Source organism: Lissotriton vulgaris, chromosome 2_1 (genome assembly GCF_964263255.1).
Source record: "Lissotriton vulgaris chromosome 2_1, aLisVul1.2, whole genome shotgun sequence".
NCBI lineage: Eukaryota > Metazoa > Chordata > Amphibia > Caudata > Salamandridae > Lissotriton > Lissotriton vulgaris.
Window position 1 is genome coordinate 536,349,648 of NC_141687.1, and position 26,831 is coordinate 536,376,478.

At 45.2% G+C, this 26,831-nt stretch overlaps 1 protein-coding gene across 1 annotated transcript in view; it reads left to right on the forward strand.

Annotated features, from left to right (window-relative positions):
- Positions 1-26,831, forward strand: part of NME9 (NME/NM23 family member 9) — a 703,404-nt gene that overhangs the window by 241,046 nt on the left and 435,527 nt on the right. Inside the window, exon 5 of the mRNA XM_086955486.1 lies at positions 15,417-15,520. Within this exon, the coding sequence (XP_086811612.1) occupies positions 15,417-15,520 (104 nt within the window). The remainder of the gene's footprint in view (positions 1-15,416; positions 15,521-26,831) is intronic.

The following is a 26,831-nucleotide window of genomic DNA, read 5'->3' on the forward strand; positions in this document are numbered from 1 at the left end:
ACGAAGCCCTCCTTTTAAAACTCTTGGAAATTGGCCTTCGGGGGACGGTGTTGAGCTGGTTTAAATCTCTTTTGACCGGCCACCGGCAAATGATCTGGGCGCCCCCTTATTCTGCCGATATGCCGCCGCTAGAGGTGGGGGTACCCCAGGGTTCCATACTTAGCCCCATGCTGTTTAACATCTTCATGGCCCCTCTGGCGGTGGTTGCGGAATCCTTTGGCGCCCAGATCATATCCTATGCTGACGATACCCAGCTTCTGTTCACATGTGACAGAGGTGGGGTCTTCGACGGTATACGGGTTAGAGACTGTCTTGATGCTGTCTTCGAGTGGTTCCGGTGTCATGGCCTTAAATGCAACTCCGATAAATCGGAGCTGGTTTTTTTTGGCTGTACTCCCGATCCCAGCTGGAAGGCCTGGTGGCCACAGGATATGTTTCCCACGGACAGTGCCTCTGTCGAGGCAAAAAATCTTGGAATTCTGATTGACTGTGACCTATCCTTCAGGCCCCATATCATCGGGCTTTCTGGGAAATGTTTTGGCATTCTCAGGATGCTTAGAAAATTCCTTCCTTTGCTGTCACTTCACCACAAAAAAACCATAGTGCAGGCTCTAATAGGGTCGCGTTTGGATTATGCGAACGCCCTCTATTTGGGTCTACCTAAATATCTTTTGACCCGCCTGCAAGTGGTGCAGAATTCTGCGGCTCGAGCCATTTTCGGGCTCCCGAGACGGGCCAGTGCTGCCGAGTTACTCAAAGCTTTGCATTGGCTGCCCATCTCTAGGAGAATCTTATTTAAAAGCCTAACCTTGGTTTTTAAAGCCCTTCACGGTATTGGCCCGTAGTACACCGGGAAACGCTTCTCTTTCTACCTGCCTAGCAGGGCTCTGCGATCTGCTTCTTTGGCTAAAGTGGCTGTGCCTGCCATCAAGCGTTCCAGAACTGGAGGCCGGGCTTTCCGGTATCTGGCTTTGTTTTTACGAAGGGCAAATAGCCTTCTTGCTTTTAGGAAGGAATTAAAAACGTGGCTTTTTTCTGCATAGGGGTTTTCTTTGGTCTTTTTAGTTGTTGTGTTGTCACTCTGTATCAAGTTCTCTTCGCCAAAGCGCCGGGATGCTCTTCGGAGTAGCCGTGCGCTATAGAAGAAAATAAATAACATAACATAACATAACATAACAAAGTCACATACACAGACATGTAATGGATGTGGAAGTGGAGCAGAGAAAAAGTAATGCACCCTCATATTCGGGTTACAAACTTGTCATATGTCGACCAGCTGCCAATGTTGGAGATGATGCAGCGCTACTGGAAATAATTTCTAATACCATGTCACCTTTCCCTGAAGTACAAAATCATACATCTCCTCGTCAGTGAGGCCCATAACACCGCGAGACACTCCTAAACACTTCCACCCTACTTTATGGATCAGTGAGATTCAAAGGAGAGCTGCTGTATCATAGCGGAGTGTCTAAGCTAAAACTGAGTATTTATACTATTTACACCTGCAGTTTATATGAGTGTACCATGGTTTTCATTTAATCATACATTAATTTACACACCACCACTGATATCAATGGATCTGCTAGTAAAAAATTAGGCGTAGGAAAACTCAAGACCAGCTTCATTCTCCATTTATCTAATTTTTATTAAGAGCACAATTCAGCATGTCTTAAAGTTTATTCATTTTATTTATTTTTCTTTATTCCAAAAACGACATTTTAAAGGATGAAAATTAAATTCAAACAGTTAGATATATTTATTTTAAAAAGATTCAGAAATAGTCATTTTCATTTAATTTGTAATACAGGTATTAGCAAAAGACAGATAGTTCCCAAATAATCATTTATTCTCCTACTTTCCCTAACTAAAACCCTCAACTAAAATGCATCTCCCTGTCAAAGGAAAAAGAAAAATTATTCAGAGTCTTACATCTCAAGGAAATCAGCATTCCGGCATCTCTCGTAGAAATCCAAAAAGACGTTTTTTCCTCAGTAAAATCAGCACTTTTTACACCTTTTTCGCTGGCTCTATCTATCTAAAAGAGTAACTTTCAGCCTAAATTCAAGTTCTGATTGGACAATTTGGGGTGGATGAGCATCATTTCAATATTATAATATTATTTTTCCTTCTGTTTGCTAGCTTCTAATGGGTCCATTGTTTTGGCCCAAGTCCGGCCTAGTCCTGTTCTTCACTCGCAACTTTACAGGATTCTCTCACGTTCTGAACCATTGTGCTCATCATCTTGGCAGCCATCTATACTTCGAGGCCACACTGTCCTTGAACCGCAGTCACTCCAGGCACAAGCAGCTCGCATTCAGACTCAGATTTTGCTCGCACATGCGTATTTCTTTTATGGTCACAGTAATCGAGTGACTCCATTTTCTTTTAGGCCTCACAAGTCAAAAATGGGAACTATCATAGAAACAAACACAAATAAACGTTAATTTTAGAATTTTAACCCTTCTGTTTACCTCCCCCCTTTCTAAGGTTTCCCCTATTAGTGGTTACCTAGAAAAATAAGCAACGTGTAAGCATAATATACTAACTTATCCTCCATTTTTGCCACAACAATACGTAAACAAAAAGCACATTTATGCCACATTCCATTATCTTAAAGCCGCTTATTAGTTTAGGACATGACAGAATTACAAGATTAGTTAATTATGATTGCAACATAAGCATAATTAGTTTCCCACGTATGTCTGTGTAGGTGCAACTTTTATTCTAGGTTGGTTAATTTCCCAGGCCATTCAATTAGTTCAAGTTATGATTTTGGAAGTGTGATTTCACAAGGGGTACACAAAATTTTGTTTCTCCACCTTACACCATCAGAGACAATCATGCAACACCTGTGCATTGGAGGTCGCTGGGGTGCGGGGCAGTGAAGGAAGGGAGTGATCAAGGGTGGTATCTAGAACACAAATGTGTGTCGTTATCCCGCAGTCTTTTTCCCCGTAGAGAATCACAATGCGGTCGTTACAACAACCGCGTTGTGGTTCTGCATACCATTACTCCGCAAGTCGGAACAACGACTTGCGGTTTGGGGGTGCTGGATGTTGGAATAGTATAATTTACTATTCCAACTCCAGTCTAAGCGGACACTAGGGAAGGTGTTGGATTTTAACCCCTCGGGCGCGGTCGCAATTTTCACGCTGCGCGGCCGTTTTTAACAGTGGGTAGGTTCATGACGGCCCCCAGCCGTCATCAGCACACGCCCACCGCGGTGCATGACGGATGGGGGCCATCATCAGCACAGAAGGGGTTAAATCCAACAACCCCCCCACCGCAAAATGTTGTTCCGACTTGCGGAGTAATGGTATGCGGAATCACAATGCGGTTGTTGTAACTACTGTGTTGTGATTCCCTGCGGGGAAAAAGTTTCGTGGTAAACGTTGTTTACCCTAGAACACTATTAAAATTCCCCCCATAAGTCATATTGCTCCAGCCAGATAATGTGTTTGAAAGTGCATACAAAAAGGTGGTCTGATGAGAGTTTTGGGGCATAAACAGAACCCAGGAGAATGGAACGGCCATCAAGCATGGCTTTCACTTTGACATACCAGCTTTCTGGTTCTAGTAGTATGTCATCAGTCACAAAGAGGGTCTCAGGTGTGAGCCACAGTAGCACTACCCTGGTGTAAGTAGAATAGTTGTTGGCAGGGAGCTGCCTATGCCAGTGTCTCTGCAGCTTAGTGATTTCTGTGTGTATGAGGTGAGTCTTCTGTAACAATGCCATATGTCTGGAGTGCCCCTACAGGTAAGTGTAGACTGAGTTGCGCACAAAGGTGTATGCATGCCCCTCACATTCCATGTGAGTTTGTTGAAGTGGGTCATGTATGGTAGGATGTGTTGCCCACTCTCTGGACATTGTGTAGTTAATAGCAAGGTATAGTGGTATAAACTGTTAATAGTGACTGCCTGTAGGGGAAAGCTAGGTCATGAGGAGTCGTGGGTCGTAACTGAAAGAATGCAAACCAATAACATGAAACTGTGAATACCAATAGAGCAGAGGCGCAACATGTTTCCACAAAAACAGTTCAATAACTAAACTCAGCAAAGGTTAACCAGTCGGGGAACTGGTGGGGGAATAGCTAAGCAGACAATAAGTGTGCGCCCTGTACAATTGATGGACTCGCAGTAACCTATACATACACCAGGTCATGAAATATATACACACTGAGTCAAATATCGATAAAATGGAGGTTTCCTAGAGTTGGGCCAGGCGACAGTTACATTAAGATGAAGCCTCTCCCCTGTGAAAGAAAGACAAATTGATTACATTTTAGAAGGAGAGGACATGTCAGATCACGTCCTGCGGCCTTGGTGGGAATATCCGGCATTAGCAATCAGGCAGTCTAGGTGTCAAATAATGTCCACAGACGTTTGCAGCATAACTTCAGGTGTGGCTGTTGAGTCCACCCGAGACGGTCATGTAGATGTGGAGCCATTGTTGCTGATTGACTAATCCAAGTCATCGTCACCAGCTCCGAGCCTTGGTGTGATTGCATATCGCTGCAAACCTGATGATATTCCAATATGACTTGCTCTAAGTCGGGTGCATTCATCTGTTGAGAAGAGTGTCATGGTCAGGGACTTTGGCCACTCTGTCCCAGAGCCACCATGCCAAGGGTCTCGGCATCAGTCCATAATGACCGATCTGCAGTCAGAGATCCATTGTGCCCGCGCATCCTCTGGGGAACTGAAGAAGTGTGTTTTACCTCTGCAGCCACCCTCTGGCATGCCGAAAAGAGGCGAGCATATCAAATCTCAAGGTCACTGAAGCAGCGCTTTACTACTAAAAAGGAGCATTGTTGTTTTTGCAGTTTTGCAGTGTAATCTGGGAAACACATTATCTTACTGTTATCCACTGAGATCTGTTGCAGCTTTCATGTCTAACGCAATATGGTGTCCCTGTCACAGTAGTGTATGAGTTGGAACAAAAATGGCCTGGGTTGGAGCCCAGGGGTGGCAGGCATGCTGGAACACTGTGAGCACGCTCCACCGAGAAAAACTGCGAAAAAGTTTCCTGAGGTAATATCTGTCGCAACCATTGTTCCACGTAAGAGACGGCATCTGATCCCTCCTCTTCCTCCAGTAAACCCACCACTCGTACATTGTTTCAACGTGAGCATCCCTCCACATCCTCCATGCAGCGCTCCAGGACCTCCACTCGTTCTGCCATCATGCGCATTGAAGAGTGCAGTTCGCAGGTCCTAGACTGATGCTCCATGATATTCAACTCTGCAGTATGGACCTTGTATGCATGTAGCAGCGTCAGATCCGCCATCACTGCATCTATTTTGCTTTCCAGTGATGTTGGGTGGTCTCAAGCGTGGTACCGATCCTCTCCACAGCTGCAAGAACAGTCTAATTTGTCGCAAATGTGCAGTGGGGGAGTAGCACCATCTGAGGACCCAACACCACTCAGCGGGCGATCGTGATCCACTGAAAGTCACTTCGCTTCAATAGTCCTATCCAATGTAAAACGGCGCCACCACGCGGGGGCCGTTTTTCAGTGGGCAATAAAGTGAGAAATGTGGCAGCACAAGCAGCCCCAAAGGTCCGGGAGCGTAGCAGCAGCTATTACACACATAGATAATTCAGGGTCCAATAATGCTATGTTGGAGGAGGGCGAGTAATGTCTGTTACTCAGTGAGCCCCCGGGGTGCTCCTACCATAGTGTAGAAGATATTATTCCAGCAAGTAGGTAGAGGGCCCGCTTACCAGTGCCAGCCAAGTCCCCTAGACGAAGTAGTATGAGCAGCTCAGTAGGTGCACGGGATGGTATACGATGAAAGTATCAAAAAGCAAGGACCACATCAATCAAGTCTGATCCCCGGTATGTCATCATTGAACCCAATATATGGGTTTCAACATATAAACCCAATGCTATTCCCTAAGAAAGAGACAGGTTTTCCGGTTTATCAATCACTATCCTAAAAAAATCCCTTTCGCCATGATTTTTCCTTAGGAAATGCTGGGTCATCTTAGTGTTTTTCTGTTGGCCTTTGATTGTGCTCCAATATGCCATTATTCTTATCTTTATTTTGTGTGTGGTCATCCCTATGTAGCGAAGCCAACACGGGCAGTTAATCAAATAGATGACTCCACTGGTATTGCAATTGCTATGATGCCATATTTCCCAGTGTCTCTGAAGATCCAGGTCAATCACTGTGCCATGCCCCATGAGTTTGGACATACTGTAAAACCCACAAAGAAAATGGCCCCTTACTTTCAGGAGTCGCCACCGTGTCTCTTGGTTATTCTTCATTTTATTCTTGGTGCATGTATGTGTCAGTAACTGACAGTAATGATTGAAGGGGCATATTTGGCTCATTAGCCTTTTTTGGCTAAGACCACAATTTCCATAAGTCCTAGCACAGACACAATACGGGTGTCAACATTTTGCAGGGACCACAATTCCCATGAGCTTCTGTTCAGATGTGGCAAATATAATGACTCGTGTAGAGACAACTTTATTAGGGGCTGCACAGACAGTCCGCGTTGTCTCCTTGACCCAGACAGAGGGCCATATGTAGGGAGCCTAATACCGGTCGGTAACGGCCGAAATTACCAAATTTCGGCCGTTACCGACCAATATTAGGCTTTTCAGATGTAGGAGGCCAAATTGAAGGATTCGGTAATTTACCGAATCGGTAATTTAAGGAATCGGTAATTTACCAAATTTTTAAAATACTGATTCGGTAAATTACCGAATCCTTAATGTAGGGAGCACTCAAATGAGTGCTTTTCTCATTTCAGGATTCGTTATTACCACCAACTACAAGTTGGTGGTAAATATTGAAAACAGTTAAAAAAGCTATTTTTTGCAATTTTTAACAGTGCCATGTGGGAGACATGCATGCCCTTGTGCCACATGTGCACCCATGCACTATTCAGGGGTGCAACATGGTGTCAATGTGACACCCTGCCACCCTTGTAAGTCTTCCTCTTATTACCGATTCGGTATTTACCGAATCAGTAATTCTCTTTCATTCCTATGGGCCTCCAGGCCCATAGGAATGAATGGGAATTACCGAATCGGTAAATACCGAATCGGTAATTACCGAATTTTACTGATTCGGTAAAATTTACCAAATTTTTCCCTACATAGCATTTACCGATTCTAAAATACTGAATCGCTAAAATTCGGTATTTTAGAATCGGTAAATGTAGATTACCTACATATGGCCCAGACTCCTTTGCAGTTCAGCAGACCTGGAAATGTTTGAGTCCACTCTGTATATTTTGTGAGACTTGTGTTTGATTTTGAGTCCATGAGCAGCAATTGACTTAGGCCACAATTTCCGCACAATGATGAACTATTTGTCAGCAGTGATTCGACTGTGTTTGCAATGGCTAAGCATTGGTATATTGCTCATGCACGAATCACATATATTGCTTGCAATGGTGACTATTCAAGTTTCTTGACTGAGGATATTTAGTGAAATACTGTTTTCAATAAATTGATGAATAGATTTTCTAGAATGACTACACAAAGAAACAAACGAGTTGTTGAGAATGTCTTTTTGACAGACACAGAGCACCATGGAAGAACTTTGAGGGCACTTATTAGATTTTGTGTTTTGATTAAGGTGCTTGCCAAATACGTAACATACTTTTACAATTTTCAACATCTAACCGCAAAAATAAAAGACAAAGGGCCAGATGTAGGTATCCCAATACCGGTCGGTAACGGCCGAAATTCGGTAATTTTCTGAATTTCGGCTGGTACCGACCGGTATTTACCCCCTTCCAAAGAAGGTGACGATTCGGTAAATACCGAATCGGTATTTACCGAATCGGTAAATGCTATGTAGAAAGCACATTAAAGAGTGCTTATGTGCTGTAAGAATTTGTTAATTACCACCAACTTCAAGTTGGTGGTAATTACCAAATTCTTTTAAAAATTCACTTTTGAATTTTATTTGAAGTGCCATGTGGCAGACATACATGCCCTTAGGGCATGTATGTGTGCCATATGTGCACCCATGCACTATTCTGGGGTGCAACAGGGTGTCAATGTGACACCCGGCCACCCTTGAATATGTGCTCCCTATGGTAAACAACGTTTACAACTAAACTTTATCTCCGCGGGGAATCACAACGCGGTTGTTATCACGACCGCATTGTGATTCCGCATACCATTACTCCGCAAGTCGGAACAACGACTTGCGGAGGGTGTGGGGTATGTGTTGAGTTTAAAATCCAACACCTTCCCTAGTGTCCGCACAGACTGGAGTTGAAATAGTAAATTATACTATTCCAACTTCCAGCGCCCCCTTCCGCAAGTCGTTGTTCCCACTTGTGGAGTAATGGTATGCGGAATCACAGCGCGGTCGTGATAACGACTGCGTTGTGATTCCCTGTGGAGAAAAAGAATGCGGGATTTGATCATATATTCTCCCCCTATTACCGATTCGGTATTTACCGAATCGGTATTAGTGAATGGCTTCCCAGCCCATAGGAGTTAATGGGAATTACAGAAACAGTAAATACCGATTCTTAAATACTGAATCTTACTGATTCAGTAACATTTACCAAATTTTTTCCTACATACCATTTACCGATTCTTAAATACCGAATCAGTAAAATTCGGTATTTTAGAATCGGTAAATGTAGATTACCTACATTTGACCCCAAAATTTTGGAAATATTATTGTATAAATACCTGACATTCTGAAAAGTCTTGGTGCATATATTGACCCTTTGTCCTTAATCATGTACAAGTAAAACATTTTATGCTGAAAGAGGTTCTTTGTGTCTGTAAGACTTTCACTACCATGATCACCTTAATCCATAGTTTTAGCCCTGTGACAATGCTGTCTGAGAGATTGCAAACTGAGGCCTGAAACCCAAAGTTTCTGGGTAAGGACATACATACATTTTTGATATACTGCTATGATGAATGTGGTTCACACAGCTTTCTTTCACATGTAATAATTGTGAAAAAGCAGAATGTGCATGATGAGCATAAACACCCAATCTTTTGTGGTACACACATGCATGCTCGTGTCATGGAAACAAACCTATACTGAAGTCTCATGTTTGTCTATTGTCATTCGATTTCTTTGTTTAAGTGACAACAACGGGGAACACATCCACATTCAAAGTGCCACACTGGTTGTATGGTTGACCCTTTCTTACAATTGATTTTTTCTTTTGTCACAGACTTTTTCTGCAGAGTGATATAGAAGCCTTTATATTCCTGAAGAATGACATACAACTCATAGAAGGATATTGAGATTGGCAGAAACATGCTGACCCCTTTATAACTACTGTGTTGAAGTCCTATCACCTTTATTATTCTGTTGAGATATTCCTTACGGAGACTCAATAACGATTACACTTAATACACCAAGAGGTATTTTTAACCTGCAAACTGAATACATTACATTTTGCCAATCCCATCCTCTACCTTGCAACTCACATAGTGCACAGATGAAAAAAAACCTTAAGAGCTCCTCCCTTCTAGGGATATGTAGCCCACAGCACTGACTTTTGGGAAGTGGTGTGAGGAGGAACCCTATGAAGAAGCATGTCACCTATAGATGGGTGAGTGCTTTTGTAATCCAAATAAAGCTATTTGTTTGAATGAAGAGACTCTTGATTTGTGACCTAACCAGTGTGACAGGTCCACATAGATCTGCTGCACTTCTTTTGTGTGCTTGTAGTTGGTTGGTAGAAATGTATTTGTGGTCTTTAAATATTTTCTTATGACTCTTTTTTGTGTTTAGGGAGAGAGAGAGAGAATAAACCTTCTACCAGGCCTAAGCCTTCCTTTTTAATACGTATAGGTCACCTCTAAGGTAGTCCCTAAAGGCCCATGTGAAGGCTGCATGGTATTTACAAAGTTAGACATGTGTACTTAAGTTTTACATGCCCTGACAGTGAAAAACATCTAAAGTCATTTTTCACTGCTGTAATGCGTATCTGGCCCATAGGTTAGCATGGGATTAAAGTCAGTTAAAGTCCTAACTTTAGATTGAGAGCAGATACAAAAGTGATGTTTACACTCAAATAATTTTAATTTGAAATCCTCTTTAATGTTAAAGCCAGATTATAGATACAAATATTTAAATGGCACTTTTAGAAAGTTGCCATTTTCCCGCCCAAAGTTTCTAGGACTTATCTGGGAGCTTCCATCTCCCTGGGCTGCCTGAGCCTGCTAATGGTTCCACCATCAAATATGTGCACTGGGCCCAGACAGTGAACAGTGGGACCTGGGCATAGCTGAGAGAGGATCTTCCTGGCTGGATGACAGGGGGAGGAGATGTACACTGCCCTGATTGTATTTTAAAGGACCTTACCTACAGCACACACCAAGGACCCTGACACCAGGCTTGTCCTGCCTTTTCTTACCATAGACAGTTTGGAGCCACACTGAGGGGAAGGGTAAGAACTGACCTGAACCATCTTTTGGTCGAGGCCAGGGAATTCCCCACACAGAGGCTGGTACCATGTATAAAAGGAGGACCACTCCTAAGAACACTCCTGGACCTGTGGGAGATCGAAGAGGGACTGCCTTGCTGCCAGAAGGACTGTCCTGCTGCTTGAAAAACTGCCTTGCTGTTCAAAGAAGAAATATTGGACCTACTTGCCTTGATAACAGGCAGCCCAGAGTGACTCCAAAGGCCAGTTTACTAAACTCTTGTGTGAGCTACAGGGACACAACAAGCTTACAGAGGCCTATCTGCAACTACTCAGCTGACCAGCTGCAACTGGACCTGCCTGGACCTCTCTGTTCCCTGCTGCTGGCCTCTGCTGGATTGAGTCCTGATCTCCTACGTCCTGAACCCTTTGTTGACATCAGTGAGAGCTCCTCCTGAAGAAAAAGTTGAAATCCTGGCTTATGGGCGTTTCACAACAGCGAATGGGGCCCGCATAATGCCAGATCTGGTGGCTTAGTATTGTATTGTATTGTAACAACATTACAGATAATTAAAAGGATTTTTTTTTAAATAAGACTAGATAAGAGTGCAAATGTCAAGGTTACATTTGACTACAATTAAAAGTCATTCAAAAACATTGTCAAATCTATGGTTAAGATTTAACTAGACAAGGGATAGAAATAGCTACAGTGTGTTAGTAAGATTGGTTCTTAAACTAAAGGGGTTTTGTCCTACGGGCCCTGGCTGGACAATCAATCTTTATGCAAAAAAGGGGAGTGCCTGGGCTCGAATTTCATTAAAGACTGCTCTTTATTTAACAGCAGCCCTGGAACTTCGTTTTTTGGATTGCGAAGACTCCTGTATTAATTCATACATTACATTTCAATTTACATGTATTTACACATTCGACTTGAGTCAGAGGTTTTAACACACCTATAACTTAAAACAGTTAATACAGACATAAATCATATACATAGTGATATGTGGATACATAAATGACAACATTCAATGACAATTAAACGTATTGATTAAACAAAATTATGTTAATGAAACAACTAAATTCGGTACACCAGAGTTTGTTTCTGTAGTAGTCCTAATTTCATAGTATTCAAAGTTTGTAGGACTAATCACAATGGGCCTTTCGGGTTTGTAATTCCTAAAAATTGACTTAGATCGCCCTATTTGTGAACTTGGATATTCAAATCCTATGACCACCAAAGTGTAGCTTCCCTTGGAACAGCCGAACAGCCGACGCGTTTCCGAACCCTTAACTAAGTTAACCGGGTTCTTCCTCAGGGCTGAGCTGGGTACCTATGATGTAAAAATTAGGGATTTTTAGCTTCTCCTGTTCTCTGAGTTATTTGAATCGCTAATTTGTCATTTTATATAAAAGGTTACCTTAATTTTCAGAGCGTTCGTTCTCTATCGTTTTCTTGCGTAGGGCGTCTTTGTTTCCTTCACTTAAACCATGCCTAAGCAATAAATGAGGAGAGGGCATGCTGATATCGTTCTACTCATATGTCAATGTGTTCTACATTAAAAACAGTGACATAACTTTTTATTTGATAAAGGTGCCTGCACTTACTTGACCGTGGTTTAATAGTTCCCTGATGGTTGCGTTATCGGTGTATCATTCTTTTCATCATGGGTACTTATTGCTGTTGAATTTAATTAAAAAATGTAATCAACAACTAAGTATAGCCGCATGTTCGAAATTGTTTACCTGCATCGTAAATGCTTACTTGTAAACGGGAGAAGTGTTCTCTCTCAATGCGGTTCCGCTTCACTGTTGTGTCTTTATTTCGTAGAGCTCCTGAAATGTTGGTATGTAAATTTTATTTTCCACTTACAAGTCTAAAACGGAGGTGGTGCTATATGCAGTGTTCGAATTATTTTATAGTTCCCTACCTCCTGTTGTTCCTGACAAGTCGGCAATTACATCCTCCGTTTCACCGCATAACCGGCTTCATGGTTCCCGCGATTCAACTGTTGTTGTTCACGGTCCCCTGGAAGTGTTTCACCCTTAAGCGGGATGCTAAGCATGATGGAACTTGTAGTGTTTTAAAATGTTGATTGTCAAGTGTGTTGTTTGATATTAACGGCTATGTTGTGCATTTCTCTTGGGATCAAGTCATGTTAACTGTGATGGCTGGCACATTTTTTTACCTGACGGTGGTGAGGGCAGGGGGCTCAGTTAGTGGATCATTGCAATTCAGACATTTTATTCATCCCATCCACCACACAGTTGAATTTAAGAATTAAGTATGCTTCTTTTTTTAGCAGCATGGCATCAACATTTCCTCCGCAGGGGGGAATTTTGATTGCAGATAGCACTGTCCATTTAAAATCTTTCTCAGTATGTTTATACTCCACAAAGTGTTGTACCATAGGGGCAGTCAACACCTTGTGTCTAATTCTTGATCGGTGTTGCGCCACTCGCTGATTTACTCGTTGGGTAGTTTTCCCGAAGTACAATTTAGGACACGGACAGATGATGGCATTTACTACATTGCAGGTTTTACAATTGGTGAATTCTTTGTGAGACCATTTCAATGCATTAAATTGAAAGTCATCCCCTTCTATCATGTTGGCACAAGACACACAAAAGCCACATTTATGATGGCCTTTTACGGGTTTAAGATTCCACAAAGTGCGTAGATCTGATTTAGCCTGGCTTATTCCCATGTCCGCTCGGACAATGTATTGTCCTATACTTTTGTTTTTCTTTAATGCGAACAATGGTTTTTCCATTGGAACTTCTAGGTTCGAAATCAAGTGCCAATTTTTTAAGATGATTGCCTTGAATTTATTTGTATATGGGCCGAATGTTGTTACACACACTGGCCTTTCAAGTGGCTTATTCTCTTTTTTCTTTAGTAATTGTTCTCGCGGTGTGTACCAGGCACGTTTCATGGAATGTTTCAACAGCTTACTTGGATAGCCTCTCATACTTAGCTGATCACTTAGTATTTGGGAGTGTGCCGTGAAGTCTTCTCTCCTAGAACAGTTTCTTCTAATTCTCAACATTTGGCTGTAGGGGATGTTGGCTTTGAGACTTTTGTGGTGATAGCTTTCATAGTGAAGAAAGGTGTTTTTGTCCATGATTTTTCGGTGTAGGGTTGTGGTCAATTTAGCATTAGGATATATACAGTTGTGTATCTACGGAGGAGGGCATTGTAAAACCTGCCCTGCAGCTGTTGCAATGACTCCTGCCTCAGCCGAAACTACCAATTTATTTGAAACTGTTGCTATATGAAAGGATTTTGAAATAAAAGATTATATAATATGTAGTAATTGATAGGGGTTGTGTTAGAAAGTGTTTATGAGTAGTGCATATGTGATAAACAATACAGTTATGAGTAAAGGACAGATAAGGGTTAGTGATTGTAAGTTTGCTTTTGGTGAGAGACAGAGAAAGGAGAGAGGTCTTTAGAATCTTACCTGCCACAACATTCATGTTGTCTAAAAGAGGCTGCCCATATAGCAGTTGAAGGGGTGCACTGGGGAAAGTACAGCCTTCCTAAGGAAGATGAAACAGAAGCAGGATCCAGTTGGCCCTCGAAGCAGAACGTCATCCAAATGAATCCTGGAGAACTTCTCTTTCACCTGCCTCCACTCATCTTGCCCCCAACGGTGCAGGCCTCCTCCCTCAATATGTTGACAGAAGGCTGCCTTTTGTGTTTCACTGAAGGAGAAGGAGCCCATGTAGTTGTAGTATTTGACAGCAAACATGACTACAAGGGCAGTCTCCTCATTGAAACTTGAGCAGGTTGGTCTGCTTGCATCTGCCTGAGTGTCAGCAAGACGAAGAGGAAAAAAAGCAGATCCTCTGGTGTGGGCAGTATTTATGTTGTTGCGAGGGAATGGTCTGGTGGATTGTTTTCCTTTTTCTCCTTGTCTCCTGGGCTCTCATGGTCTCATTGCTACCCTTTGCTATCTGTTGTAAATACTAATGAAGACCAGATGATAGGAAAGGAACATTACCTTTCCTGCAAAAGCAGTCCACCATGATAGGTATCATCATCATATTCATAACTGTGTACCTCAAATCCCTTAAGTTCAGAGGATGTTTTATGTTTCTGCCAAGTCGCCTTCAGACTGAACTGCTATTGTTGCAGGGCATTCTAACAGGCCTCTGCCATTATAGGAGGTCTCTGCCAGATGAAGATCTAAACTGAAACTAAACAGGTAGATGTCTTGCTTTGTCTCGAGGATTTCAGCTGGAATTTTTTTTATTTTTATTAAGAACACAGGGAAAAATTAATGTTTTTCAAGTGTATTTTGGGATCAACTGACCTGCCAGATGTATTATATGATTTATTAACTTGATAAAGTTACGCGGGACAGAGAATTGAAATGCCAGGTACATAACTTTTCTTTCTTTTCTAAAAAAAGAATATTTTTATTGATAGTATTACATTGTTATTCTAATACATAACAAATAAGCAGCAGTTAACATTGAGTGCCTCATCGAAACGACATCTGTTAACATCTTTACAACTTTTCAGTAATTACAGAATGGTATGATCACTTAAATCGATTAACATACTGGCTTGTTGGATAGACATTGACTCATTTGTTTTGTATTTGGGCCTGCACCCCCTCCATTAATATACCATTTGTTCCACAAGGTACATAACGTTATCTCCTCTTAATCCTGATGATCTCTCATTCTTTCCCACCCAGTGTTGTTTCCTGTGCCCCATGGTTCCTGCTGCTACATGTCTTCTTCCTTATACTTCATATATTTTATGGGGTTTTTCAGATGTCCATTACTTTAGGTTGTGTCCTGTCCTCTTTGCATGCTACCTTAAGCATTGCTCTGTCAGATAATATACACTTTTTCTTGCTCGCCTATACCCTGTTCTCCTTTTTACTCTCATGGGGGAGGTTGTGCAGACTAAATCTGGATTGTTGTATTGTTTATCATCACGACTGCTTTTAACTAAATTTTGACAATTGTTTTAATTTTAGGAATAGAAGAAAGTTGATTTATGACAAAGCACTCTGTCTCTTTCTTGGCAGTTGTAGATGCATACCAAGCATGGTGTGGTCCCTGTAAGACCGTGGTCAGTCTCTTCAGGAAAATAAAGAATGAGCTGGGGGACGATCTGCTTCAGTTTGCTGTGGTAAGATCAAAAATTATTACATTGAAAAATCACAATTAAAATGTTCCAGTCTGAGAAGTCTAAGAAAGAAGGCCTTAAAGCTAACATTAAAATTTCATGATGTAGAGTCAAGTAGGTAAATACAGCAACATTCACCAGTTTTACAGATTTATCCCATCTGGCTGTAAACTCTAAATCCTGGAAGTATGCATGTATGCACAGTGTTTTGACACTTACATAAAAAGGATGTTATAGAAATGGTATTTTAATACACTAGTGACCTAGTTCTCTGCTGCAATATTCTCTATAGAATATTTAACATCTCCAGATTTCTATTGGCGCTAGGATATAGCAATGATAATGGTTTTTAGGAAAATGTAGCTAAAAAACTGGAACAGATCTTTGGGATTCTTGAAAATAACAATAAAATTAGTTAACATATATGTGCTACATTTTTATACCATATAAGTTATATTAATGTTATCATATCAACATTAAGATTGTGTTCTTGTGCTAATAACGGGGGGGATCTTAATAAATATATTGGCTGTTTAATGACACAGATGTTAGAAAATAGGGTTCTAGTGTTGTGGCTACAATCAAAATTTGAAGGAAATGAGAGAATTAAAATGTATTGAAAGTTAAAGAATGGTTATAGAACTAATATTGCTTTCTTTATTAAAAAGTTGCAATTAAACTATATCTTAACCTATTTGATTGTTTCTATAAATCTATATGTCAATATCTATAGCTATGTATATAAATATATAGATACTTTTATATAAAATGCAGCTATGTATATTGTCACGCCGGCCGCAAATAGACAGACGTAGCCATGACCCAAACGAAAATTCTCACGCAGGACGTGGTCTAGTTTTTCTAATCGCATCCTTTGCGTCAGGTAGACATTCATAACTCGGAAAACCGCGGAACTTGTGGTCTCAGCGACAAGAGCCCCACTTTAACCACTGGAGTAAAGGATGCCCTCTGTGGATTTTCCCTGCCCACATTCTATCCATCACTACTTGCTTGGAGAATCCTTTGGGTGGGCTGCTGAATGAGACACTGTCTCCTGGTTGCCCAGCCTCACGCTGATTAATATGGAGACTAGCAGATCTTGCAGAGTCACTACTATCAAGCACATGCTGAGCCCCAGGCCCAGAGTGGTAAGGGGGCAGACTGCTCCACCGGCTACAGATCTCCCCAGCAGTAACCTCCTACTCCATAGCCCTCCATCACTGAAGATTTCCTACAACAGTTTCTTCGGTAAACCAAGGATGAAGTCACCACTATCTGAGTGGACATCAAAGGCTACCTCTATGACTTATAGAGAGACATCCGAGGCATTATCTCCTGCCTGACGGACATCAAAGCCATGCTCAGCTGAGCTCCACACAGCAGAAAATCGCATTCTAGTCTTAGAGGAGCAGTGTGAAGCCCTGGGCCTCAAACAAGAGGATCTCAAAAATAGGTCTAGAAGAAACATTTTCACATGTCAGGGACCAGAGAAACCTGGTATGATTGACCAAGGAGTGCTGCTGAGTCTTGGGTCTCAACGAAACATATGATTGTCCCGAGCGGGTCGAACCAAAGGAAGGATCTACACCTAGTGGACAATGGCAAAATCCAAAGAAAACTTGCATGATCAGCTCCCCTACCACAGATAAAATTCTGCAGGTAAAACTGGACATTCTCAGAGCATTGGTGCACCTCAAATTGGCCAACCTGGAGGATGGCATCCCAGAGGATCTAGAGAACAATTGAGATCCCCAAACCAAAATGAGATCCTTACTGGACAGACCAGGGGCTCCACAGATTGGTGTGGATGATTTGGGTGGTGACTGGAGGGAGAGGGGCTTCACCCACCCAGTAGAAGATGACCGACCTCGCCAAGGACTTGCTCTATTTGGTCCGATTCACAGAACTAATCTGAGATAAATTCCTAAACTTATTACTTGTGGTACTCACAGAAGGCACTTAGTAGTAGTAAAGTTAGGAGTCCTAACTTTATTACTACTGAATGCCTTCTGTGAATACCAAAAGTACTAAGTTTAGGATTTTATCTCAGTTTAGTAGTAGTAAAGTTAGGAGTCCTAACGTTACTACTACTAAATGCCTTCTATGAATACCAAAAGTAGTAAATTTAGGATTTTATCTCCGATTAATTCTGTGAATCGGCCCCTATTTGTTTTTCTTTATTAATGTTTTGGTTGTTGTTGATGTTGGGAGTGGTAATTTCTGGGAATAAGGGAACTCAACGATTCTTTACAACTTCTTACACTGGTGACTTGCACAGTATACACTCATGCAATCAATCAATCAGGGTTTTGTAGAGCGCGCTACTCACCCGTGAGGGTCTCAAGGCACTGGGGGTGGGAGTCGGCAGCGCTATATCAGTTGAAGAGCCAGGTCTTGAGGTCCTTCCTGAACGTGTTCAGGGTCGGGGAGGGTCTGATGTTCACAGGGAGCTTGTTCCAGGTTTTGGCTGCGATGTGGGAGATGGCTCCCCTGCCTGTTCTATTTCTGCAGATGCGGGGGACCTCTGTCAGGGCGAGATCGGCGGATAGGAGGTTCCTCTTGGGTGCTTGGAAGGATTATTTCTCGTTGAGGAATTGGAGTCCGATGTTGTTGAGTGATTTGTAGGCGTGGGTGAGGAGTTTGAAGGTGACCCTCTTCTCGACGGGGAGCCAGTGGAGGTCTCGTAGTTGTTAGGTCATGTGTTTGTGACGCGGTGTCCCGAGGACGAGTCTGACTGCGGGGTTCTGGATGGTTTGAAGTTTGTGTAGAAGGGTTCTGTTGATACCGGCGTATAGGGCTTTGCCGTAGTCCAATCTGCTGGTTATGAGTGCGTGGGTGACGGTTCTCCTGCAGTCAGAGGGTATCCATTTGAAAGTCTTGCGGAGGATGCGTAGCAGTTGAAACTGGTGGAGGCGATGGTGTTGATCTGGCGGTTCATGGAGAGTAAGGAGTTGAGGATGATGCTGAGGTTTCGTCCGTGGTCTGTCTTCCTCTGTCTCCCTCCCTCTCTCTCCCTCCCTCTGTCTGTCTCCATATGTCTCCCTCTTGTCAGTGTCCCTCCCTCTGTCTCCCTCTATCTGTCTCCCTGTATATGTCTCCCTCCCTCTGTCTCCATCCCTCCGTCGCCCTCCTCCCTCTTTCTGTCTCCCTCTGTCTGTCTCCCTCTCTATCTCCCTCTCTCTGTCTCCCTCTCTCTCGGTCTCCCTCTCTCTCTGTCTCCTTCTCTCTCTGTCTCCCTCCCTCTGTCTCCCTCTCTCTCTCTCCTCTGTCTCCCTCCCTGTCTCTCTGCCTCTCTGTCTCTGTCTGTCTCAGTCTCTGCCTCTATCTGTCTGCCCCTGTCCCTGTCTCTGCCTCTATCTGTCTCTGTCTGTCCCTGTCTCTGTATGTCTCTATCTCTGTCTGTCTATGTCTCCCTCTCTGTCTCTACCCTCTCTCTCTCTGTCTCCCTCCCTCTCTCTCTCTCCCTCTCTCTCTCTGTGTCTCCCTATGTCTCCCTCACTCTGTCAGTCTCCCTCTCTGTCTCTCTCCCTCTCTCTCTGTCTCCCTCTGTCACCCTCCCTCTGTCTGTCTCCGTCTGTCTCCCTCTTGTCTTTCTTCCTACCAGTCTCACTCCATCTGTCTCCCTCCATCTGTCTCCCTCCATCTGTCTCCCTCTATCTCTCTCCATCCCTCTGTCTCCATCCCTCTGTCGCCCTCCTCCCTCTGTCTGTCTCCCTCTGTATGTCTCATTCTGTCTGTTGCCCTCTGTCTCCCTCTCCCTGTCTTCATCCCTGTCTCCTTCCCTCTGTTTCCATCCCTCTGTCTCCCTATCTCTGTCTCCTTCATGCTCTCTCTCTCCCTCTGTCTCCCTCTCTCTCTGCTCTCTCTGTCTCCCACTCTCTCTGTCTCCCTCTGTCTGTCTCCCTCTCCCTCTATCTCCCTCTGTCTCCCTCCCTCTGTCTGTCTCCCTCTGTCTCCCACTATCTGTCTTCCTCTATCTGTCTTCATCTCTCTGCCTCCCTCTCTCTCTCTGTCTCCCACGGTTTCCCTCTCTCTCTGTCTCCCTCCCTCTGTCTGTCTCCCTCTGTCTGTCTCCCTCCGTCTCCATCCCTCTGTCTCACTCCGTCTCCCCCTCTGTCTCCCTCTGTTTCCGTACTCTCTCTCTCTCTCTCTCCTTCTCTCTCTCTGTGTCTCCCTATGTCTCCCTCACTCTGTCAGTCTCCCTCTGTGTATCCCTCCCTCTCTCTGTCTCCTTCTGTCTCCCTCCCTCTCTCTCCCTCTGTCTGTCTCCCTCTTGTCTTTCTCCCCATCAGTCTCCCTCTATCTGTCTCCATCCCTCTGTCGCCCTCCTCCCTCTGTCTGTCTCCCTCTGTCTGTCTCCTTCTGTCTGTTGCCCTCTGTCTCCCTCTCTCTGTCTTCGTCCCTCAGTCTCCTTCCCTCTGTTTCCGTCCCTCTGTCTCCCTATCTCTGTCTCCTTCTTGCTCTCTCTCTCTCTCCCTCTGTCTCCCTCTCTCTCTGTCTCCTCTCTCTGTCTCCCGCTCTCTCTGTCTCCCTCCCTCTGTCTCCCTCACTTTGACTGTCTCCCTCTCTCTCTGTCTCCCTCCTTCTCTCTTTCTCCCTCCCTCTCTCTCTCTGTCATCTTCTGTCTCCCTCCCTACCTCTCCCTCTGTCTCCCTCCCTCTCTCTTTCTCCATATGTCTCCCTCTATCTGTCTCCCTCTATGTCTCCCTCCCTCTGTCTCCATCCCTCTGTCGCCCTCCTCCCTCTGTCTGTCTCCCTCTGTCTGTCTCCCTCTCTATCTCCCTCTCTCTGTCTCCCTCTCTCTCGGTCTCCCTCTCTCTCTGTCTCCCCCTCTCTCTGTCTCCCTCATTCTGTCTCCCTCCCTCTGTCTCCCTCTGTTTCCCTCTGTCTCCCTCTCCCTCTCTGTCTCCCTCTCTGTCTCTCTTTCTCTGTCTGTCTCAGTCTCTGCCTCTATCTGTCTGCCCCTGTCCCTGTCTCTGCCTCTATCTGTCTCTGTCTGTCCCTGTCTCTGTATGTCTCTGTCTCTATCTCTGTCTGTCTCCGTCTCCCTCTCTGTCTCTCCCCTCTCTCTCTCTGTCTCCCTCCCTCTCTCTCCCCCCTCTCCCTCTGTGTCTCCCTATGTCTCCCTCACTCTGTCTGTCTCCCTCTCTGTCTCCCTCCCTCTCTCTCTGTCTCCCTCTGACTCCCTCCCTCTCTCTCCCTCTGTCTCCCTCCCTCTGTCTGTCTCCGTCGTCTCCCTCTTGTCTTTCTCCCCATCAGTCTCCCTCCATCTGTCTCCCTCTATCTCTCTCCATCCATCTGTCACCCTCCTCCCTCTGTCTGTCTCCCTCTGTATGTCTCCTTCTGTCTGTTGCCCTCTGTCTCCCTCTCGATGTCTCCCTCTCTATCTCCCTCTCTCTGTCTTCGTCCCTCTGTCTCCTTCCCTCTGTTTCTGTCCTCTGTCTCCTTCCCTCTGTTTCCGTCCCTCTGTCTCCCTATCTCTGTCTCCTTCTTGCTCTCTCTCTCCCTCCCTCTGTCTCCCTCACTTTGACTGTCTCCCTCTCTCTCTGTCTCCCTCCTTCTCTCTGTCTCCCTCCCTCTCTCTCTCTGTCATTTTCTGTCTCCCTCCCTACCTCTCCCTCTGTCTCCCTCCCTATCTCTTTATCCATATGTCTCCCTCCCTCTGTCTCCCTCTATCGGTCTCCCTCTGTGTCTCCCTCCCTCTGTCTCCATCCCTCTGTCGCCCTCCTCCCTCTGTCTGTCTCCCTCTCTATCTACCTCTCTCTGTCTCCCTCTCTCTCTGTCTCCCCCTCTCTCTGTCTACCTCTGTCTCCCCCTCTCTCTCTCCCTCTGTTCCCTCTGTCTCCCTCTCTGTCTCCCTCTCTGTCTCTCTGCCTCTCTGTCTGTCTCAGTCTCTGCCTCTATCTGTCTGCCCCTGTCCCTGTCTCTGTCTCTATCTGTCTCTGTCTGTCCCTGTCTCTGTCTCTATCTCTGTCTGTCTCCGTCTCCCTCTCTGTCTCTCCCCTCTCTCTCTGTCTTCCTCCCTCCCTCTGTCTATCTCCCTCCCTCTGTCTCCATCTGTCTCCCTCTCTGTCTCTCTGCCTCTCTGTCTCAGTCTCTGCCTATATCTGTCTGTCGCTGTCCCTGTCTCTGCCTCTATCTGTATGTCTGTCCTTGTCTTTGTCTGTCCCTGTTTGTCCTTGTCTCTCCCTCCCTCTGTCTCCTTCTCCGTCTCTCTGTCTCTATCTGTCTGCCCCTGTCCCTGTCTCTGCCTCTATCTGTCTCTGCCTGTCCCTGTCTCTATCTCTGTCTGTCTCCCCCCCTCTCTTTATTTCTCTCTCTCCCTCCCTACCTCTCTCTCTCTCTCTCTCTCTGTCTCCCTCTGTCTGCCTCACTCTGTCTCCCTCTCTATCTGTCCCCCTCCCTCTATCGTGTCTCCCTCCCTCTCTCTCTCTCTGTCTCCCTCTGTCTCCCACCTCTCTCTCTCCCTCCCTCTGTCTGTCTCCATCTTGTCTGTCTCCCTCCCTCTGTCTCCCTCTATCTGTCTCCCGCCGTCTGCCTCCCTCCCTCTGTCTCTATCCCTCTATCTCCATCCCTCTGTCACCCTCCTCCCTCTGTTTGTCTCCCTCTGTCTGTCTCCCTCGGTCTGTCTCCCTCTGTCTCCCTCCCTCTGTCCCCCTCTCTATCTCCCTCTCTCTGTCTCCCTCTCTCTGTCTCCCTCCATCTGTCTCCCTCAGTCTCCCTCTCCATTTCCCTCTCTGTCTCTCTGCCTCTGTCTGTCTCAGTCTCTGCCTCTATCTTTCTGCCCCTGTCCCTCTCTCTGCTTATATCTGTCTCTGTCTGTCCCTGTCTATCTCTGTCTCTCCCTCTCTCTCTGTCTCCCTCCCTCTCTCTATCTCTCCCTCTCAGTCTCCCTATGTCTCCCTCTCTCTCTGTCTCCCTCCCTCTCTCTCTCTGTCTCCCTCCCTCTCTCTCCCTCTGTCGCCCTCCCTCTGTCTGTCTCTGTCTGTCTCCCTCGTGTCTGTCTCCCCATCTGTCTCCCTCCATCTGTCACCCTCTAGCTGTCTCCCTCTGTCTGTCTCCCTCTGTCCGTCTCCATCCCTCTGTCACCCTCCTCCCTCTGTGTGTCTCCCTCCCTCTGTCTGTCTACCTCTGTCTGTCTCCCTCTCTCTTTCTCCCTCCCTCTGTCTCCTTCCCCCTGTCTCCGTCACTCTGTCTTCCTCCCTCTGTCTCCCTCTCTCTCTCGCTGCCTGTCTCCCTCTGTCTGTCTTCCTCTCTCTCTGTCCCCTCTCTCTGTCTCCCTCTCCCTCTGTCTCCCTCCCTCTGTCTCCATCCCTCTGTCTGTCTCCCTCTATCTGTCTCCCTCTATATCTCTCCCTCTCTCTGTCTCCCTCCCTCTGTCTACCCCGGACTCCCTCCCTCTGTCTCCCTCTGTCTCCCTCTCTCACTGTCTCCCACGGTTTCCCTCTCTCTGTGTCTCCCTCCCTCTGTCTCACTTTGTCTGTCTCCCTCTATCTGTCACCCTCCCTCCCTCTGTCTGTCTCACTCCCTCTGTCGCCATCCTCCCTCTGTCTGTCTCCCTCTGTCTGTCGCCCTCTGACTCCCTCCCTCTCGCCCTCTCTCTCTGTCTTCCTTCCTCTGTCTCCCTCCCTCTGTCTTCCTCCCTCTATCTTCCTCTGTCTGCCACCCTCTGTCACCTCACCCCAGCTTCCCGGGTACACACACAGCCGGACCCGAGTACTTCGCAGGTTTTTAAAAGACCATTTACTGGGAGACGTTATGCAATAGATGAGGCATAGTGAGACCAAAGCTTTCAAAGGAATGCCTCTTAATTAGCAGCATTTATGTGCTAAGTGCCCGTTAATACCGGTGTTTTCCGCGACGCATGCGACACAGTACGGTGTCAGGACACACAGTTTGGAAAGCTCTGCTAGTACAGGGTACAGGGTCTAATACTGTCTAGACTTGACTACGGCAACGCCTTATACCTCGGTTCACCTAAAAAAGTCATCTCTAGGCTGCAAGTGGTGCAAAATGCGGCCGCCCGGATCCTCACAGGCACAAAAAAACGCTGCTCTGCTAAACCTGCACTTAAAGAACTCCACTGGCTTCCGGTGGAGCAAAGGGTGCAATTCAAGGCCATGTGCCTAACTCACAAAATCCTGCATGGAAAAGCCCCGCCGGTCCTGAAAGATCTCGTGACACCCTATACGACAAACAGAACCTTACGCTCAACCAACGCCCATCTGACTCAAATACCCAGGATCAAGAGAACACGCTTTGGAGGTCGGCAGTTCTCATTTCAGGCGTCCAAGATGTGGAACACTCTCCCACAGGACCTTCTGGCCCAACCTAATCTCCTTTCATTCCGCAAATCCTTGAAGACATGGCTGTTCCCCTGACCTCTTCTTCACCCCGCCTGACCCTACCTCTGGATTCAGTTAGCGCTGGGACGCTCTCGGGCAGCCATGCGCTCTATAAATCCCCTTCAAATTCAAATTCAAATTCAAACTCTGCCCTAAGGGCATGTGTGGGCACCACATGCAATTTTGAAAAATGCACTTTTGTGCATTTTTCAAAGAATGCACAACTTGAAGTTGATGGTAATTATCGTTTCCTAAATGCACAGTTTGCATTTAGGAAAGGCTTGTTGTATCGGCTTTAGGGAACTGCAAAAAATGGCGATTTCCTAATTTGCGAATGGAAATGGGTTCATGCATCAGAAAAGGCCTTTTTCCATTCGCAAACAGGTTTGCGGCCAGAAAATAGGTTGATGCATGTGGCCCTAAGTTCATAATAGAGAGTGGGTAATATGCTGTCACATCGGTGGTGTCCCTCAGTGGCTTAGGGACGGAAACAAGCAAGGCCTCTCTGGTTATATTTGGAAGGTTTCCCCAATACATTGGCATACATTGCAGATAGTCTTAGAACCAGTTGTGTAATATAGGACTGGTAGAATTTGTCAGAGAGGCAATCTGTCCTGGGAGTCTTACCTCACATCAGGTATTTGATGGGCTCATTGATTTCCAGCTTCGAAATGGAAGCGCTTAGCCCCTCTTGCTCCTCTTCTGGAAGTTGCTGCAGGTGCACCAAGTCAAGGAAGCTACCCAGAGCCTTGTGCGCCATAGGACAGCTGCACCATATAAGCCTCGTAAAAACTTCATGTATTCTAGTTTGGGAGTAGATAATTTCCCCAATTGGCCCCAACCTGAGTAATGGGATTTCCCCTGTCTACTGGGTGGGTTAGCCATGCCAACAATTTGCCAGTATGCCCCCTCTACATACGCACCTGCTACATGTTCCAGTCAACGCACGGAACAGAGTTCCTCTATTGCCACAGCATGCCTCTCCTCCCGTTGGGATTCCACTATATTAGGGCATTCCGGGGCTTCAGTTTCCAAACAGCAGATTTCAGACCCTAAAACAGGTAATTTAATGAAAAGTCACTGCTCTATGCCCACCGGTTGACTAAAGACTAGTGACTGACGTCATTAGACCCTGCCCGCACTACTGATGGCAGACATCCATCTGCCTGTGTACTTTATGTTTTTCTTAATGTTTAGAAACTTTCCGAATTAAGGCGCAGCCTTTGATTCCAGGTCTGAGAACGAGTTTTTTTCAGCATAGTGCGTGGTAAGGATGGGCGTAAAACATTTAGTCTATTGTCTCTCTTTAGCAGTCTTGTTACAATGAAGCATTTGAAAACAGGTCCTTTATTATCTGAAACATCAGCCATGTACATTTTTCGGTTTAGGTGCTTCCTTTTTGATTATATATACGTTTGACGCCATATTTTCGTTTTTCCTGTGGGTAACATTATTTCTTTCAGTTCATTAGATCATCAAAGTAAAATGTGAAACTTTTCTCTGATAAACTGTTTTCAATTAACTATGAACCATTGTGTTTAGATTGTATGTGCTGAATGACGGTTTAAACCCCAGTTTACACATGAATATTACTTCCTGTTTTTCAGTGCCCCCGACGAAGGGAAATTCCCCCGAAATGCATTGGGATTGGATTATTTGTTTATTGTAATGTATTTTTTGTTTAGACAGAAAACTCAATGTCTAGAACAGGTTTAAGAAACATTAAATGCTTATCTTGAATGTATACATTTAGGGGCCGATTAGGATGGAGGATTTTCCGCCTCCTCTGGGCCGGCGGAAGCCACCTCCGGCCCGGAGGAGGCGGAAAATCCATTGCGGGCTCACCAAAGACCCACCGCCACATTACGATGGCTGGTGGGTCTTGGTTTCTGTCCGCTGCTTTTCCGCCGCGGTCGGATTACAACCGCGGCGGAAAAGCTCTCATTTGGCTGGCAGTGTCTATCAGACACCGCCGGCCAAATTAGGAAGCATTTGAAAACATGCTTTTCCGCGGCGGTTTTTCCGCCGTGGAAAAGCATGTGTACTTTTGATTTTGGGGGCCCGTTGCGGGCCCCCAGGGTGTTGGTGGGTGGGGGGTGCACATGGGGGGTACCTATGGTACCCCCCAGCATTTACATGCACAATGCGGCAGGCACCGCGCGGTGCCTGCCGCTTTGTGCATGTAAATGTTACACATGCACTTTTAACATTGCGGCGGGTGCTGCTTGAAGCAGCACCCGCCGCAATGTTAAATATCCAGGATGTGACCGCCAGGGTGGCGGTCACATCCTAATCGCACATGAGGGAACGCCGCAGCCCATGCGGACGTTCCCTCATACTCTGGGGTCGCGGACGGACTCAAGTCCGTCCGCGATCCTAATCGACCCCATAGTGTTTAAATATTTGAAATTACAACATGAGAGGTTATCATTAAAAATCTTTAAATAATATAAAAGCATTTGAGAAGTTCATTAAGTACACAAGCAGATGGATGTCTGCCATCAGTAGTGCGGGCAGGGTCTAATGACGTCAGTCACTAGTCTTTATTCACCTTAACTTTTGTGGAGGGTGGCTCCTCCTCCCCACCCAGCATACCCCTTTGAAACCAAAGACAAGAATAGCTCAAGGATAAGCTCAGATTAAGGAGTGCACCACGCAACCCCATTTCTAATCTACTCACCGATTGACTAAGGCAGGGATGTATGACGTTACAACGCATATATTCACAATGCATTTCATTACAACAAAACTTATAGTACGCAAGATCCATTACAACGCATGCTATTACAACCCATGCCATTACAATGCAGATGCTATTACAACGCATGCCATTACAACGTAAGTATGGCTAAATATTTTTTTATTTTACTTAATGGGAATGTAATAGTAGTGTAAATGTTGGATAGTTTAGGGGTTAAAATTACTATTCTAACTCCAGGGGGTGTTGTAGTAGGGTAAGTGTTGTATAG